Below are 17,314 nucleotides of genomic sequence, written 5' to 3'. Positions count from 1 at the left end.
GATCGAGAGAGAGAGAGAGAGAGAGAGAGAGAGAGAGAGAATGACAGGCAGCTGCTCTGTGTGTTTATAGTTGTATGCTTTATGTTTATTTCTTTGTTAAACTATTAGTTATATTGTCAAGCCGGTACTCGCCTCCTCCTTTCCCTTATACCCCTTACATTGGTGCCGAAACCTGGGAAGGAGGAGTGATGCCCGTCGCGGAGTCCTCGACACTGCCGTACACCCAGGGGAGCGCCACTGCCATCCGCCAGGGGACAGAGTAGCCAGACTGTCCGGATGCGGGGCCGCCGTCCTTGAGGCGAGTGGGGACTGGACTCCCAGACCGCCTGGAACGATGGAGCCACTTATAGGGGCTGAGGCCACTGGTTTTGTTGTTGTTTTTACCCTCGTGCCTCCTTCCAGGTCGAGCAAGGCGGGGATGATCCGCCGGCAGACAGCACGCAAGGCACCGGAAGGGGGGGGGGGGGGTACGTCATGCCGGCGGATCATCCCCGGCCTGAGGCAATGCCTGGAGAAGTGTAGAGCAGAGGAGGGCAGAGCCGGTCTGGAACAACACACACCTGGTCCCCAATCAGCCTGATGGGGTGCGCGAGGGATAAAGGCGGCCGGTGACGACAGTATGAGAGAGAGAGAGAGAGAGAGAGAGAGAGAATGACAGGCAGCTGCTCTGTGTGTTTATGTTTGTGTGTTTATCAATTATTTCTTCATTAAACTATTATTTATATTGTCAAGCTGGTTCTACCCTCCTCCTATTCCCATTAACCCCCTTACAGTTGCCTACATGGAAATACACTGAATAAACATCTTTTTTTTATGTTTGATGTAACACACATCTCTGAAATAACTGGGAATAACAGACCATTTTCTTTGTTCAAATAATGGGGTAACACTTTACAATAGGGTTCCATTTGTTAACATTAGTTAACAACATTTGTTAACAAGAACTAACAATGAACACAACATTTACAGCATTTATTAATCTTACTTAATGTTAATTTCAGCATATATGATACTGTAAAGGGATTAATGGAAAGGAGGAGGCAAGGACTGGCTTGACAATATAATAGTTTAATAAGCAACTTAAACAAAAAGACAAACACACAAAGGTGTCGGACAGCTTCCCCTTCAATCTCTCTCTCTCGCACTGCAGCGTCCAGTTGTCCTTTATCCCTCTCTGAGGCTTGATTAGCCATGAATAGGGGCCGGGTGTGCAGCATCACGACCCGGCCCCGCCACATTCCTCCCTCGTTCTCTCAGGTCGGGGAGCCCCCGGCATTACGTACCCCCTTTCCCCACCGTCCTGAATCTGGGAGGGAACAGGGGGAGGGAAACAACAATAATTAAAAACACAGGCGGTACTCCCTGTAACAGTGCAGTCCCCCCTAAAAATCAAAGTAAATTTAAAAAAGAAAAACAACAATAATTAAAAACACAGGGGGTACTCCCTCTAACAGTGCAGTCCCCCCTAAAAACCAAACTAAATTTAAAAAAAGAGAAACAACAATAATTAAAAACACAGGGGGTACTCCCTGTAACAGTGCAGTACCCCCTAAAAACCAAAGTAAATTTTAAAAGAGAGGGAAAGGCCAACACGCAGTGGGAGAGAGGAGAGAGAGAGAGAATGAAAAAAACACTTACTCGCCGGTTCTCTGATACGCTGTAGCATGGTCCTCGGCCACTCCTCCTCCATCTAGTGTACGACAGCCATGCCTCCTCAGGTGGATTGGAGGCAGTCCTCAGGCCTCTAGTGGACGGAACACCCTGCTGCGTTTTTGGTGGACAGTAGGGGTCTCTCCCGCCCCTGGCAGTGGTAACCGCTCTAGGAGGTCGGGTGGGAGCCCCTCCTCCCCTCGCGGTCGGTGGGCATTCCTCCGCTTCCAGGCAGAGGAACGACTGCTCCTTTTGGGTGGATGAGAGTGGCAAGAACTCCACTACGGTGCATCCCTCCTCCTTCCGGGTTTCGGCATCAGTGTAAAGGATTCATGGAAAGGTGGAGTTGAGAAATGGCTTGACAATATAAGTAATAGTTTAATAAGCAACTTACACTGTGTGTCGGACAGCTGCCCGTAAATCTCTCTCATTCAAGACCGACATCGTCTCATTTTGATTACGCATCTGCCCTCCCTTCGCCATCAACAGTCACCCATCAGCGGACGTGATTTCCCTGCAGACATCAGGACGTACTACACCTGACTCTCAGCACCTGCAGTGAAAGATTCAATCTAGATTTCTAGCGAAGACGTCTCTTCGTTTCGCTGCCGGATCAGGTTCTTCGCTCAGCTAGACATCTACCCGCGTCCCTCAGCATCCAGGTTGGAGCTGTATTCTTTGACACACACACACACACACACACATATATATATATATATATATATATATATATATATATATATATATATATATATATGTGACACAAAAGCTGCGTTCACTGTCTGGGCTGCCCATGCCAAAGAAGCTCTCATGGGGACAGACTACCTTCACTGTAAGGACATGAGTCTCAAGATTCTGAGAGATGATTCCACCTCCCGCTTCCTCTGTGTTAAGTCTCAAGGGACCACATGAGGAAGCAAGGCGGGGCCGCGAGGTAGAGATAGAAGAACCTGAGGAGGATCTCGAGTCAGCGCAAGCCCCACAAGCCCCTCGATCTTCCCAAGCCATGTCTTCGCCAGTGCAGTATGCACGTGATGACCTCTGGCCCTCTATGAACGAGCATGGTGTTGACGTATTCAGCGGGTCTGACGATGATAATGATGCTGTGTCACTTGCAGCATCAGAGAATGGTCATTGCGTGAGCGGTCGAGGAACCGACTGTGTCTTTGACTGTGTTCCTGCCGTGCCCTCCGTGGTTGTTTCTAGTGTTTACATTTTTGTTATCCCCTCGTGGATGTTTTGTTTGTTCCCTGTGTTTTGATTTATTCTGTGTTTTCTTATTTATTTAATAAAGAGCTGCATTTAGATCCTCGTCTGAATCCTAACAGAACGACCGGCCAGGCCTCTAAATGGATCTAGCAGTTCACCAGGCAAACTACAGGCTGCTCTACCTCAAGCAGGAGGACCGCCCAGTGGAGGATAACATTCGTGAGTTTCTGGAGCTGGCAAATGTGGCGGACCTCCTTGGTGGCGTTCTTCAGAGGAAATCTCAACAAGTCATTAAGGGATCTGTTGCCACCGGCGACCGGGACGCTCCTAGACTTCGTGGAGGAGACTCTGCAAGTTAGCGTGTCACCGTTCACTGCGGGTGTTGAGGAAGAGGACTTCACCTCTCCTCCCACGGTGGTCACCCCCCAGCCTTCCATGGCTCGTCCCTTCACGCCTGCCACGGACAACGAGCAAACGCCCACGCCTTCCATGGCCAATGACCCAACGCCCACACCTACCACGGCCAACGAGCCAACGCCCACACCTACCACGGCCAACGAGCCAATGCCTGTGTTCCTGTCGTGCCCTCTGTGGTTGTTTCTAGTGTTTACATTTTTGTGTTTACATTTCTTAACTCAATGGGCTAGGACCTCAATATATTGCAGATATGCTTACTGAATATAAACCCAACAGATCACTCAGATCATTAGGATCACATCAGCTAGAAATACCAAGGGTTCATTCTAAACAAGGAGAGTCTGCTTTTAGCTATTATGACAGCCACAGCTGGAACCAGCTTCCAGAAGAGATCAGATGTGCTCCTACAATAGTCACATTCAAATCCAGACTCAAAACACATCTTTTTAGCTAAGCATTTACTGAATGAGCACTGTGCCACTGTGTGTCCGACTGTTTGTATGTATTTTATTTTATTTTATATTCTAAACTGTTTCAATTATTCTTATGAGGGAACCCTACAATAAGCCTCCTGAGCCTTCCAAGGCTTCGCCTTCAGAACCTCCCACGGCTCCGCCTTCCACGGCTCCGTCTCCAGAGCCTTCTACGGTTCCGTCTCCTGAGCCTTCCATGACTCCGCCTTCCACGGCTCTGCCCCCAGAGTTCTCCATGACTCCGCCTACCATGGCCCTGTCTCCGTAACATTCTACGGCTCTGCCTCCTGAGCCTTCCATGGATCTGCCACCTGAGTCTTCCACGGCTCCGCCCTCCATGGCTCCGCCATCTGAATCTTCCATGGCTCCGCCTTCCACGGCTCTGCCCTCTGAGTTCTCCATGGCTGTGGCCCTGTTGCCACCTCCCGGGCCTCCTGACCCAGTCCCTGTCCTGTGGCCACCTCCCAGGCCTCCTGACTCAGTCCCTGTCCTGTGGCCACCTCCCAGGCCTCCTGACCCAGTCCCTGTCCTGTGGCCACCTCCCAGGCCACCTGACCCAGTCCCTGTCGTGTGCCCCTTAGACTGTCTCTTTGCCCCTTGTGCCCTCCTTGGTCTCCTTGGTATATAAGTTATCGGCCGAAGGGCCCGTGACCTCATATACATATTCTTATAAGTGTTTCTACCCTGGTACATCTTAGGGTATGACACTATGTAGTGCGGCGTGATGGGACTCTGTTCCCCATAGCGTTCATTGTAATGTCAAGTGAACTGAATCGAAAGGGAATGTCTCCGGTTGCTCATGTAACATCGGTTCCCTGAGATGAAGGTAATGAGACATTGCAAAACTTGGCTGCAGAACTACTTCAGATTTTCGAGGAACGAGTGATGTGTTCTTGTCCCTCAGTCAGAAAATTCGGAAGACATTATGTTTGAGCACTCGCTTATATAGGGCAAATGCGTGCCTAAAAGGGTGAGGCTCAAACATCATTGTCAATCATAAGATTGGTGTAATGATACAATGGCTTCAACTTGGTCATGGAAAAGGAATTTCCTATAGCATTCATTGCAATGTCTTGTTCCCTTCATCTCAGGGAACTGAGGTTACATGAGTAACTAATGTCTTAGTAGTTGAAATTCTTATTTCACTTATCAGCTATATACTTTTTTACTAGTAAAAATTATGATTTCTGATATCAATAAATACAATCAATAAATACAAATATCCATTCCTGATATCAATGTTAATTCAGCGGGTAATTGAGTCATTGACATCATTGATGACATTACCTGTATCAAGGTAATGTCATCTTATATAATGAAAATGTAATTGCAGGTCTATCATTCACATTCTGCATATGATTAAATGTCAAAAGTGCTCGCAATGAACCATGAAGTCCTATGTAATGTTTCCTATTACTTATCCATTGATTCTTAGCAGAAACATGAAATAACTTTGGAACTAAATTAGGAAATGGAGGGCATTCATTATACAGTAGCTTTTCAGTAAATTTCATATACATTTCATGAATTCTAATTAAATGATAATTTTACAAAAACTATTTTAACGAATGGAAATGGAGATAAGAGGAGAAGTTCGGGGAGTTCTTCACTGGCAAACTATGACATTTTTTAGGCAGACTTCCACCATGCAGGTATGTCACTGTAAACACGCGCTGACTTTACTCACTGTCCTGTGGCTGTGAGGACTGTCATGGATTGGGGAACAGGCTCCATTGTTGTGAGGACCAACATGGACCGGGGAACAGCCTCCATGGCTGTGATGACTGGCAGGGACAGGGGAACAGCCTCTGTGGCTGTGAAGGCCAACATAGACTGGGGAACAGCCTCCATGGCTGTGAGGACCAACATGGACTGTGAAACTAGCCTCCATTGCTGTGAGCACAGGCAGTGGCAGGGGAATGACATCCGTGGTCATGGGCACTGGCGGGGGAACGGCCTCCTTGGTCGTGAGCACAGACAGTTACAGGGAAATTACCTCTGTTGACTTGGGAACATCCCACGTGGCTGCGAGGACTGACATTGTCTGGGGAACAGCCTCCATTGCTGTGAGGACCAACATGGACTGGGGAACATCCTCCGTGGCTGTGAGGACTGACATAGACTGGGGTACAGCTGCGTGGCTGTGAATACTGGCAGGGATAGGGGAACAACCTCTGTGGCTGTGAAGACCGACATGGACTGGGGAATAGCCTCCATGGCTATGAGGGCCAACGTGGACTGTGGAACAGCCTCTGTGGCTGTGAGCAGGCAGTGACAGCGGAATGATATCTGTTGTTGTGGGCACTGGCAGGGGAATGTCCTCCTTGGTTTGTGAGCATAGGCAGTGACAGGGAAACAACCTCCATGTCCAAGGGCACCGACAGAGACAGGAAAATTACCTCTGTGGTTGTGGGCACAGGCAGCGATTGGGGAAAGGCCTCCATGTCTTTGAGGACTAACATGGACTTGGGAACAACCTCCGTGGTCGTGAGCACAGGCAGGGAAGGGGAAACAACCTCTGTGGTCATGATCGTTGGCAGAGATATGGCCTCTGTGGCCATGGACACTGGCAGTGGCAGGGGAATGACCACCATGGAAGTGGATGCTGTCAGTGACTGATGAGTAGGCACCCGGCTATGCCTCCTCTAGGCAGTGATATGTTCATCACACTGGACCATCAGAACTTGCTGCTTGGAGACGACGTCGATGTCCATCAAGTTCCCTTCGGCTCAAGAATCCACCATATTGAAAAAAGTGTGTCTGGCTGATCCACACTGCAGCAGGTCTGGATCGAACACTTGGCAGAGCTCAGTGGCGAATGCAATGAATGAAGTGCAACAAGAATTATTGTCCCACACGGCAGTTCCCCAATCAGTGGCCTTTCCGGTGAAGAGCATGATGATGTTAGCCACCTTCATTGTCTCCGATGGGAAATAATATGCTACAGGATCCCACCTCACCTGTAAATGGGTTTGGAGGAGGGATATGAGCCTTTGAGCACCCAGAAACATGGGTAACCAATGAGAGTTAATGACATAGGTAAGCTCAGCGAGCTGCAAAGGCATCATCTCCAGAACCCGTTTAGATGCAGAGATTTTATCTTACTGATGTATCAGTAAAGCTCCCAGCTGAGAGAGGGTGGAGCGAAGTGTAGTTTCCTCCGCTTGGCCCATCATGGCTGGATTGTTCTGTCAGAGAGCAAGAGTGAGACAAAGAGACCCAAGAGCAGAGGAACAGTTCAAATGATTTATTAACAATAAATACCAACATCCACTGTGCTGGTGAAGACTGGGGATCCCAGCAATGGGTGCAGTTGCAGGGTGATTTTGAGGATGTGTGTGTGTGCTATGGCTGCGCAATGAGCAAATCTGTGAACAGTGTGTTCGTAGGCGAGTGTGTGCATTGTGGAGGTCAGAAGCAGATTTGTAGGAATCCTCCGTTGAAGCGTAGTGAGGTGCAGAGAAAAATACCCAGCAGACTGGAAGGCGTCACTCTCCCGACATGCGGGCAGAGACGAGGAGTCCTCCGTTGAATACTTGTGAGAACAGAGAATGTGGGCAGAGACGAGCAAACAGTTACACGAGACAGGACCAACTAAGCAGAGAGGTAAGCTACTTCACAACAAACAGCTTTCTATAATGATAACATACAACATAATACAGATTACATTAATTCAATAAACTACATTCGACAATCCAGAGAAGAACATGAGACACAAGCGGATTAAAATAGGCAGGAACAAACAAGGGACAGGTGCCATTCGCTAGCTGAGAGTTAGCATGATCAGTGTTCCCATGGAAAAAATCAGGGTTCCCATGGAAACACTGATTCTGCATGCCAACGGCACCTGAAACACATGAAGGAGAAAATGTCAACAAAATTGGAACAAAACAAAAAAGAACATGGAGCATGAGTGCCAAACGCCATGCTCCGGACATGAAACAAGACTGACCGAAGAGCACATGGCAGTAACTCACAACTGGATCCATCCGCTCACACAAAGAACGTACACGAAACACAAGACATGTGATGATGATGTCACAGTCCTGTCAGTTAATAACCCAACCTGACATAATGACAGAATTGACAATCAACAAAATTGGAACAAAACAAAAAAGAACATGGAGCATGAGTGCCAAACACCATGCTCCGGACATGAAACAAGACTGACCGAAGAGTGCACGGCAGTAACTCACACCTGGACACGTGTGCTCAACACAAAGATAGGACATGAAACACAAGACAGAACATAGGACGATGATGTCACCAACCTGAAAAGGTCACTGGACTGTGATAACCCTGTTCACTGTGTAAAGTGCTTTGAGTGTAGTGTCAGAAAAGTTCTATATAAAAGCAACATTAATTCATTCATAAATGTAATTTATATTATGATAAATTAATAATAAGAAAATTATTGTTCTAACAATCACACTGACTTTGTTAAGTTAAAATAAATAGAGTAGACTAAGTTGATGACGTTAATGAATGGATCAAGTTAAACTTAACAATTGTGGCAAATAGGGGGCCTGGGTAGCTCAGTGGTAAAGAGTTCAAGAGTTAGAATCCCAGGGCGTGCTGAGTGACTGAGTGACAGGTTTCCTAGGCACCCAAATTGGCCCTGTTGCAAGGAAGGGTAGAGTCACATGGGGTAACCTCCTCGTGATCACTATAATGTGGTTTGCAATTGGTGGGGCACGTGGTGAGTTGTGCGTAGGTGCCGCGGTGTCACTATGGTAACACGCTCAATGAGCCACGTGATAAGATGCGCAGATTGACAGTCTCAGACACGGAGGCAGCTGAGATTTGTCCTCCGCCACCTGGATTGAGACGAGTCACTACGCCACCATGAGGACTTAGAGCAAAATCGGGAGAAAAGGGGGAGAGAAAAAAAAAACTATTGTGGCAAATATGTTTTGTAATTTGGTTCAATAAATAAATAAATATGATATTAATGGAAGCGCAGCGTAGTTCTAGCGTGAAGACTAGCAGCTGTACATCATCACACCATTTGCTGGGTAATTCCCAGCCAATCGCATGTAAGCCATTGCTTTATAAGTCTGATCACAATCTATCACATTGCTGTTTCAGTGTGCTAACACGGCAACCTCCACCACCCCACCACCACCACCAGTTGAGCCCTGTCCCGCATGGGGGTAGGCTCCTCGCCCCTGCCTCCTATCTCCGGCAGGACATGACGGATCCGGGAACAACTCCCTCGGACCGCCGGAGGGGGCCTACGCCAAAGAGAGAGACATTACTTTCTGTTTTACATTTATCAAATAAATGGCATCTTAAACTTCACTCAAGCCTGCGTGTCTTCCCGATATAATTATTGTTCTTGTCATCTGATGGAAACAATGTAGAAAACAATTATAGTACACTGATCTTGTTAAGGTAAATTAATCAAATAAATTAATTTACAGTGTTTTTTTTAATTATTTTCCAAATGGATGTACATCCGATTGTCCTGTCCATGTTTAATTTGTTAGAAGTCAATTTAAGTACAGAACACACAGTAACTACTTCCCTAATGGTAGAAAATAGCTATGTTTTCTTTGCATTTTACAAAGTATGTTATTCAAATGTTCAGATGCTTTGTGTGAGAAATCCATCAGGAGTTTTCTCATGAATGTAACATGTAAAATATAAAACTGGACTGAAGAGACTGAACATAGATGACTGTATCAACTATTATTGCACTGAATCTAACCTTCAAACCACTGTTTATGTTTGTGACAAGGAGGAGGGCGTGGCCGGGCCATAATGATGGTGAGGAGGGGCTGGGGCGCCAGTTCGATAGAGACGCACATGTTGTGTGTTTGCGTGTTTTTGTTTTATTTGTTGCAAAGCACTTTTATGTTATTGTTGAGTTATGCTCTGTCATTAAAGTTTATGGCCGGTTCCCGAACACACCATCGCCCGGTCCTCAGCCACGAGTTTGTGTTGTTTATGGCCATTAAAGAAATTTCAGGACTGAAATCTGCCCTGAAATGTTAATACTGCAATCAAAATTGTTGTTGTACTTGCATGATCTTGTCGAGGACTGAATTTCATTCCTTTTGTGAGAGAGTCATCCCATACAAAGTGTGCCCTACATTTGAAATGAGGGGTCAGTCTGTTGACTCGAATAAAAGAATACTGTTACAAATCCTTATCTCTATGACCTTCTCCTGAAAGGGGAGGAAATCTTCAGCTCACATTCCTGAGATAATCTACACTGCACGCTGAGAGATTTCTGTTTACCCTTGCTTTGGATAACACACTTTTCGTGTCATTTCTTTCTGAGATTTTATGAATAAACTTTTGTGTGCTGTATGTAATAAAGTTAATATGTATAGTAGTGATTTGGTCTCGTCAATGTTTTGTTGTATAAGTAATCATTTTCAACAGCAGCTAGGTAAAGTCATACAACAGAATAACAAAACTGTTGATACAAATTTAATCGTTAAATAACTAAAGAAATGCCCTTTGTCCCAGTAAAGCTTGTTATTTGGAGGTATACCACTCTGCCCCAAATATCTCTGCATGAAAGAAGCAGTTTGTTCCACTTGTTCCACTTGATAAAGTTGAACTTGACATTTGTATGTGGCAAATATGTTTAGCAATTATTCAATTTGAAACCTAAATATTGGCAAGGTCTTGGAGGTGAAGTTGGTTGAAAATAAGATATATTTGATTAGTTCAATAGCAGAACAAAATCCAACTCTTTGTTTTGGTTAGACTTTTATCTCATGTCTTTTTGTTTGCCTTGAATCTTTGTTCAGTAAAAAAACTTTAACTGCACCTGTTGTTAGCATTTGCATATTCTCCTGCAGCATGATATGGGTGTCCATTTATTAATACAACAAACACTTACACCTGATTGACAAAATTTAATTAGTTTTTTAAAAAACGAAATCAATGATCTTTACAGTGTGTTGGCTGCATTTATCTGTTTATGAACAGTATTCAGCAAAGTTACCTAACATAATCATCCTTCCTTAAAGCATTACTTCTTGATACTCTAACAACGAGTTTGTTAATATTTCTGCAAAATAGTGATGCAGTGGTTTTTAGATGCATTATATGCAGAATAATGTTTGTGGCATTGTCCTTCAATTAAAAATACATTGTATTTAATAACATAAATGTTCTGTTTATACAAGCTGGATTAATGAGGCTGAAATTAGATTTAGTTTTGAACCCTCTTGAATCACTTTGAATTTCAGAGAAAATTCAGAATAGAAGGAAGCATTAGTAAAAAAAAAAACAACACCTTGGTGACTCGTTTTGCTTCATGGAGTTCCCCTCCCCCTCTAACAGGTGCAAACAGGGTGTAACCCAGAGGAGCATTATCTCCATGGCAACAGTCTTACAGAGCGTACTTTAAATCTTGCCACCATGGGCAACAAAATCTAAGTGGCTTGATTATGTTAACATCCCTTAAGGGTTAGGAGTTATGTGTTTGCCCTTCACTATGGTTTCATTGCCCTGCTGCCTGACTTATGTTTGGGGTTATACAAAAAAATAAATATTCCCTTTACCAGAATAATGTAGCATGAAGGCTATGTGTGGATTTTTATGTGTTTTAATACCTTCATAAAGCAAAGTTCTATATGTGTGCAGTCTCTTTGATGTTTTATTAGATACATACATCATATGGATGATTAATCTGTTTGAAAAATCTTTCAGCATAAATTACTGAAATAACTTTCATTGATTACATTACATTAGAATTAAATACAGAAACACGCATGTGGCAAACTCAAAACACTTAGTGCCTTAATCATTTAACTTAAAATACCAATTCCTCCTTCCCAGCCCAGCCATTCAAACTGGTTTTGGTTGGATCTGTCTGCCACCACCTATAGCAAACAATACAGCTTTTCTAAGCTTTGTATGCCTGTTGGTCTCTCCCAGAATGTGTATTCACAATACTGCCCCAATTATATAACAAAGGACAAATGTAAATTGATCTACAAGGTACAACCACTCCATCAGCCCATATCATGCTATTAACGACAACTTAATTTTGTTATCAGCTCTTTTGCATTTATTGAAATTTAATAATATAAAGGCAACACAATGGACACATAGTACTCCAATGATTGTGAAAAAAAAAACATATACATATGTGGACAATCATAAACACAACTCTCTACGAATTACGAAAACATTGTACAAAAAGATTTAAGGAAACTATACAGAAACAAGTTCAACCTGATGAATCAACTCAATTGAGACCAAAAAAAAGAACCATACATTCAATTTCAGTGTCAAATGAAATTTTCAAAAGCAAATACACGTAAAGAGCTAAAGTCTGCCTGTTCCTGTCTATGTTAGTATTCAACAAGGCATCAGACGGAAGCAGGGACAGCTTGCTAAAAAACATTTTTACTGTATTTTAACTTACACAGAACAATGAATCTATTTTCTGGTCTGACATATAAGAACACAAGATGACCTTTTTTGATGACCTTTATCACATAATGCAAATAACATTATAGAACAAGAGTTGAACATTGCAGTTGAAAAAAGAAAACAGGTTAATTTAAACATCTGAAATTATATAAAACTTGAAATGTTTTAACACATAGGAAACATATCAAATTCTCTCACAAAATCCCTGACAGGTAAACCTATGAAACCAGCCCTGAAAACAAACCAGCCTTAAACAAAGGAAAAGCTAATATTGACAGCATCGAATGACCCTTCATTTCGGAGTCCTCTCAGAAGTATCTCCACCCTGTGTGTATGAGATCTTCAAATCCTTCTTCTTTCTTCAACAAAACAATATTTTAAACATAGTCCTTCCTATCATATCCACCATTGATGGAATGTGGAGCCGAGTAGCCCATTCTTTGAGGCTTGTACTTCTTCTCCTTTGGGGGACAGGTGCAGCACAACATCGCTCCTCCAATTATTAGCAGAGCAGCGGCTGCAAATCCTATGTAGATGGATGCCCCAAGCTCTCTTTGCTGAGCGTTGTTCAGAAGTGGGTTGTAGAAGTCTCGAATGGTTTGGTTTGCCACCCAGGCCACTGGAACAAGCTGTAGGATGCCAGCAAGAATGAAGAGAATGCCAGAAACAATCATCACTTTAGCCTTGGATGCTTCATCCTCGATACAATTGGTGCACTTGGCACCCATGACGGAGACCATTACACCAAGGACTGCCAAGATGATGGAGATGATACTCATGGCTCTGGAAGCCTGTAGATCCTGAGCCAAAGCTAGCATGGAATCATAGACCTTACATTGCATCTGTCCAGTGCTCTGGACAACACAGTTCATCCATAAACCCTCCCAAATTATTTGGGCAGTGACGATGTTCGCGCCAACAAAGGCTGAGACACGCCACATAGGGAGAGCGCAAGTGATGATGCCAATGATCCAACCAATGAGGCCCAGGGCAATGCCCCCAATCTCCATTCCCATTGACATGGTTGCTTTTTTGGGTTAACTTCTTATCTAAAAACAAAAGGCAGCCACTAATCAGTCATTTCACTTACAATGAGCTGTACCCTCAAAAAGAAGATTGTTTTTTAAATAGAAGGAAAAGGAATAGAATTTACCAAGTGCTGCGATATCTTCAATGCCAATATAGATGTGTGTGTCCTGACCCTTTGTTTCTTTGTGTAGCCTACTATACTGATGTGAAAGCTGTTGTAAAAGGAAGCAGCCTTTATATTCCCAAAGAGACAGGTGCGGGAGAAGGAGGACCTTAGCGTGATGACATAGCAAGTTTAGATGTTCTACAGGTTCCTGCACTTTTCCCCTGCCTACTGTGGCCACTGTGGGGAGAACGATGATGCATTTGTTTTGGCTTTCGCTTGTAATTGAATGCCTACTAACATTGTACATGTTGAAGTAGAGAAACTGGCTCAACAGGGAGGAAAAATAACCTGGAAGCAGAGTCCACATCAAGTGGGTGGAGAAGGGCACTAATATTACACCTAAATTGGTGAAATGGTGTAGTTGAATTTTGAAAAATAGCACTGGATGTATGCAAGAGATGTAGCATTTGAAGAGTGTCAAAATGCCACTGATAAATAGAGCCAGACAATACCCGCCCACTTTTTTAGCCATATTGGTTCTTCCACAGAAATTCACCATTAAAGAGTTCTCAAACATGAATCAAAAAAACATCTTTGAGGGGAATTACAATTACTGTTGTAAATTATTTATGCTTTATGTCTTAGTGTCCGTAACTTCTCTTGTTAATGTCTTGGGTTACAAAAAACACGCATTATACAGTTTGATGTAGATATGATTCTAGCTGTCATTGTCACGATTCACTGCTGTCTGCCCTGTGTTTCTCCCTTGTCATCTGTCCCGGACTACACTTCCCATAATTACCTACTCTCATCACTGCCAGCTGTCCCTCATTGTTCCTCACCTGTGTTTAATGTTCTCATTAGTCTTTGTGTATTTAATGCCCTGATTTCTGTTCTGTATTTTCAGTTGTTAAACGTATTCTTGAATGTGTTTTGACCTACCGTGTTCTGCCCGTGCCCTTCATGGATGTTTTCTCTTGTTTATGTTTTGGTTTCCCATCGTGGATGTTTTATTTGTTCCCTGTGTTTTTGTTTTACTCTGAGTTACCCTGTTCATCTTTAGTTTTTTCATTAAAGCTGCATGTAGATCCTCATTCCTTGTCTGCCTCGTTACAGTCATGTCTAGATGTGTTCTTGTTAATGTTTTTTTTTCATGTCTTTTTTTTTTTTAAATTGTAAAAGACTTTGTCATATAACTTTGTTTTGTTCAAGTCAAGTTTATGACAGGTTTTTATCAAGTCAAGTTCATGTTTACGTTCACGTTTATAGTTACTGTAACGTTACAGAATACTTGACCTAACCATGAACCCAGCAGTACAACTCATACAGCTAAGACAGGGGAATCGTCCCCTGGAGGACTATATGGAGGACTTTTGCAAACTGGCCTGCCAGGTGGATTTAAATGTGGTCACCCTCAAAGACATTTTTGGGGTGGGTTTGAGTGAGCCAATCTCCACTTTGATGCCTGTCGGTCGCAGTTCTCTCACCCTGGCTCGGTATATCGACCTTGCCCTAGAGATCACTGGTTCCACGTTCACTGTGTGGGAGGCGGATGTCGAGCCAGCGTCCCACGTCATGGTCGATGAGCCGGCACCCACGCCTGCCACGGCCAACGAGCCAGCGCCCACGCCAGCCATGTCCAACGAGCCAGCGCACACACCTGCCAAGCGTTGCCAGCCTCGTCCATCCCAGAGCCAGCATTGTCAAATTTGGCCTCCTGGAAGAGTAGGAGGAGGAGGAGAAGGGCTTTCATCTCCAAATCTCTGCCCATGCCCACAACCACAAAGGTCGTACGCGAGACTATGTCCATGCCTACGACCACAGAGGTTGCTAACAAGACTCTGCCCATGCCCACGACCACAGAGGTCATACCCGAGACTATGTCCATGCCCACGACCACAGAGGTTGCTAACAAGACTCTGCCCATGCCCACGACCACAGAGGTCGTACCCGAGACTATGTCCATGCCCACGACCACAGAGGTTGCTAACAAGACTCTGCCCATGCCCACGACCACAGAGGTCGTACCCGAGACTATGTCCATGCCCACGACCACAGAGGTTGCTAACAAGACTCTGCCCACGACCACAGAGGTCATACCCGAGACTATGTCCATGCCTACGACCACAGAGGTTGCTAACAAGACTCTGCCCATGCCCACGACCACAGAGGTCATACCCGAGACTATGTCCATGCCCACGACCACAGAGGTTGCTAACAAGACTCTGCCCATGCCCACGACCACAGAGGTCGTACCCGAGACTATGTCCATGCCCACGACCACAGAGGTTGCTAACAAGACTCTGCCCACGACCACGACCACAGAGGTCGCTCCCGAGACTCTGCACATACCCACGTCCACAGAGGTTTCAGCCACTGAAACTCTGCGGGGTATGAGACCCCTGACCGCGAGCGAATAAATAAATAAATAAATAAATATAAAAATAAATGAATGAATGAATGCATAAATAAAAAAATAAAATAAAATAATAAAATAATAAAAAAAAGTTTAAAAGAATAAAAATAAAAATAAAAAGACAAAATAATAAATAAAGGAACAAAAGTCAAACAAAAATAAATACAGGAATATATATTTAATTTAATTAAAAACTAATTGTGGCAGCCGGGGTGTGGTCAAGTGCCCGTCCTGAGAGAGGGAAGCGGTAAGGGCACTTACACCTGAGCTAAATTATGTCTATAATTCCAGTGAACACGGGGAGAGCAGATAAAAGACCTACGCCACCAACACTTGAGAGAGAGAGTCTGGGAGTGAATTGATTACTATATAAAAAAGCTGTGTAAAATTATAATAAAGTTTTACCTTGAGAGGAGCTACTCGCCTTCGTGTCCTCCTTAACCACAGAACCCATTACACTAATTATATATTTTTTATCAAGACATGTATTCCTTTATTTATTTTCTTATTATTACATTTATTTATTATTTTTGCAGGTTTCATCCTCCATACATCATGGCAAAAATGCACCGATCGCTCGGGAATGCAGGGTGTGAGCTCCTGAACATGATGAACTCTGGGATACACTCCAGACCAGTGGTATTCGGGCAGGGGTGGATTTAGTGTGGGTTAAGTGCACTGAGCTTTGGCCTGTTTTAGACACGGGACAGTCTTGAACACTTACTCGATGCATGCGCACTTAAGGATCAAGACCGCAAATGGAGGTTTTGGAACAGGGCCTTCTTTCATGAGTGAATGAACTACAATCCCATGATGCATTATGATTGATGTAACTGAATTAAAAACAATGGAAGAATATACAAGTATTAATTTAATTGACTGATTACAAGTATATAAACAATATATTTTAGCCCTACGTTTATTGCATAATATTCAGATATACACATATTGAAGTATTTTAAAAGTGCCGTCATTTTAAAAGTGGCACATCATGGAAGCGGATGGTCAATGCAAAGCTCTTTTGGTGCATTTTGCTTGCAGTGATTCTCTGATTGGTAGATCTTTCACTTTAGGAATTATGGGTAGTGTAGTTCTTCACAAGGAATTCCGTCATTAAACAGTTGAAATAACGTGTATTGATGGCTTCAAAATAAGCAAGTACCATCAGAGCTGAATGTCTGTATTTAAAGGTATATCATTACAAATTTTTCTATGGAGCAAACTAATTAGATTTTCCTTCTGGAACACGTCAGTTGTTGTTTGGTTGTTTATTTTAAATGTGATTTTGTGTAGTGATATATTTAAGGTGAAGAATAAAGTTGGGAATCATTGGATGAAGCGCAGAGGAATCCATTGTTACACTGTTTTTGTTATAATCAAAAAGGATACACTCCTTACTCTTCTCTATCTTCAGCACAGTAAAACAGAGGAACAAAAAAGGGCTTTTGTGATGTAAGTACAAAGCTATTGTAAGGACTGAATGCTCAGACGTCTTTATGTCCATTAGTGGAAACAAATACTTATCAGCGTCACAAAAAACACCAGGAGATTCACAGACAAAAAGGGAATGTTCTTATAAAGACATGCTGTGATTGAAGGCAGACAGACATCAAG

The 17,314-nt window shown here is 43.6% G+C and overlaps 1 protein-coding gene across 1 annotated transcript; it reads right to left on the bottom strand.

Annotated features, from left to right (window-relative positions):
• Positions 1 to 11,742: 11,742 nt before the first annotated feature.
• On the bottom strand, positions 11,743 to 13,381 carry LOC127624607 (claudin-3-like). Its single transcript, XM_052099395.1, has 2 exons — positions 13,303 to 13,381; positions 11,743 to 13,198 (listed from the first exon to the last, which is right to left on the bottom strand). Exon 2 carries the CDS (start codon positions 13,169 to 13,171, stop codon positions 12,527 to 12,529), a length of 645 nt encoding a protein of 214 aa, XP_051955355.1. The 5' UTR covers positions 13,172 to 13,198; positions 13,303 to 13,381; the 3' UTR covers positions 11,743 to 12,526.
• Positions 13,382 to 17,314: the final 3,933 nt, after the last annotated feature.

This window comes from Xyrauchen texanus, chromosome 31 (genome assembly GCF_025860055.1).
Source record: "Xyrauchen texanus isolate HMW12.3.18 chromosome 31, RBS_HiC_50CHRs, whole genome shotgun sequence".
Taxonomy (NCBI): domain Eukaryota; kingdom Metazoa; phylum Chordata; class Actinopteri; order Cypriniformes; family Catostomidae; genus Xyrauchen; species Xyrauchen texanus.
Note: the sequence above shows the minus strand (reverse complement) of the source record. Positions and strands in the feature narration are given on the sequence as shown.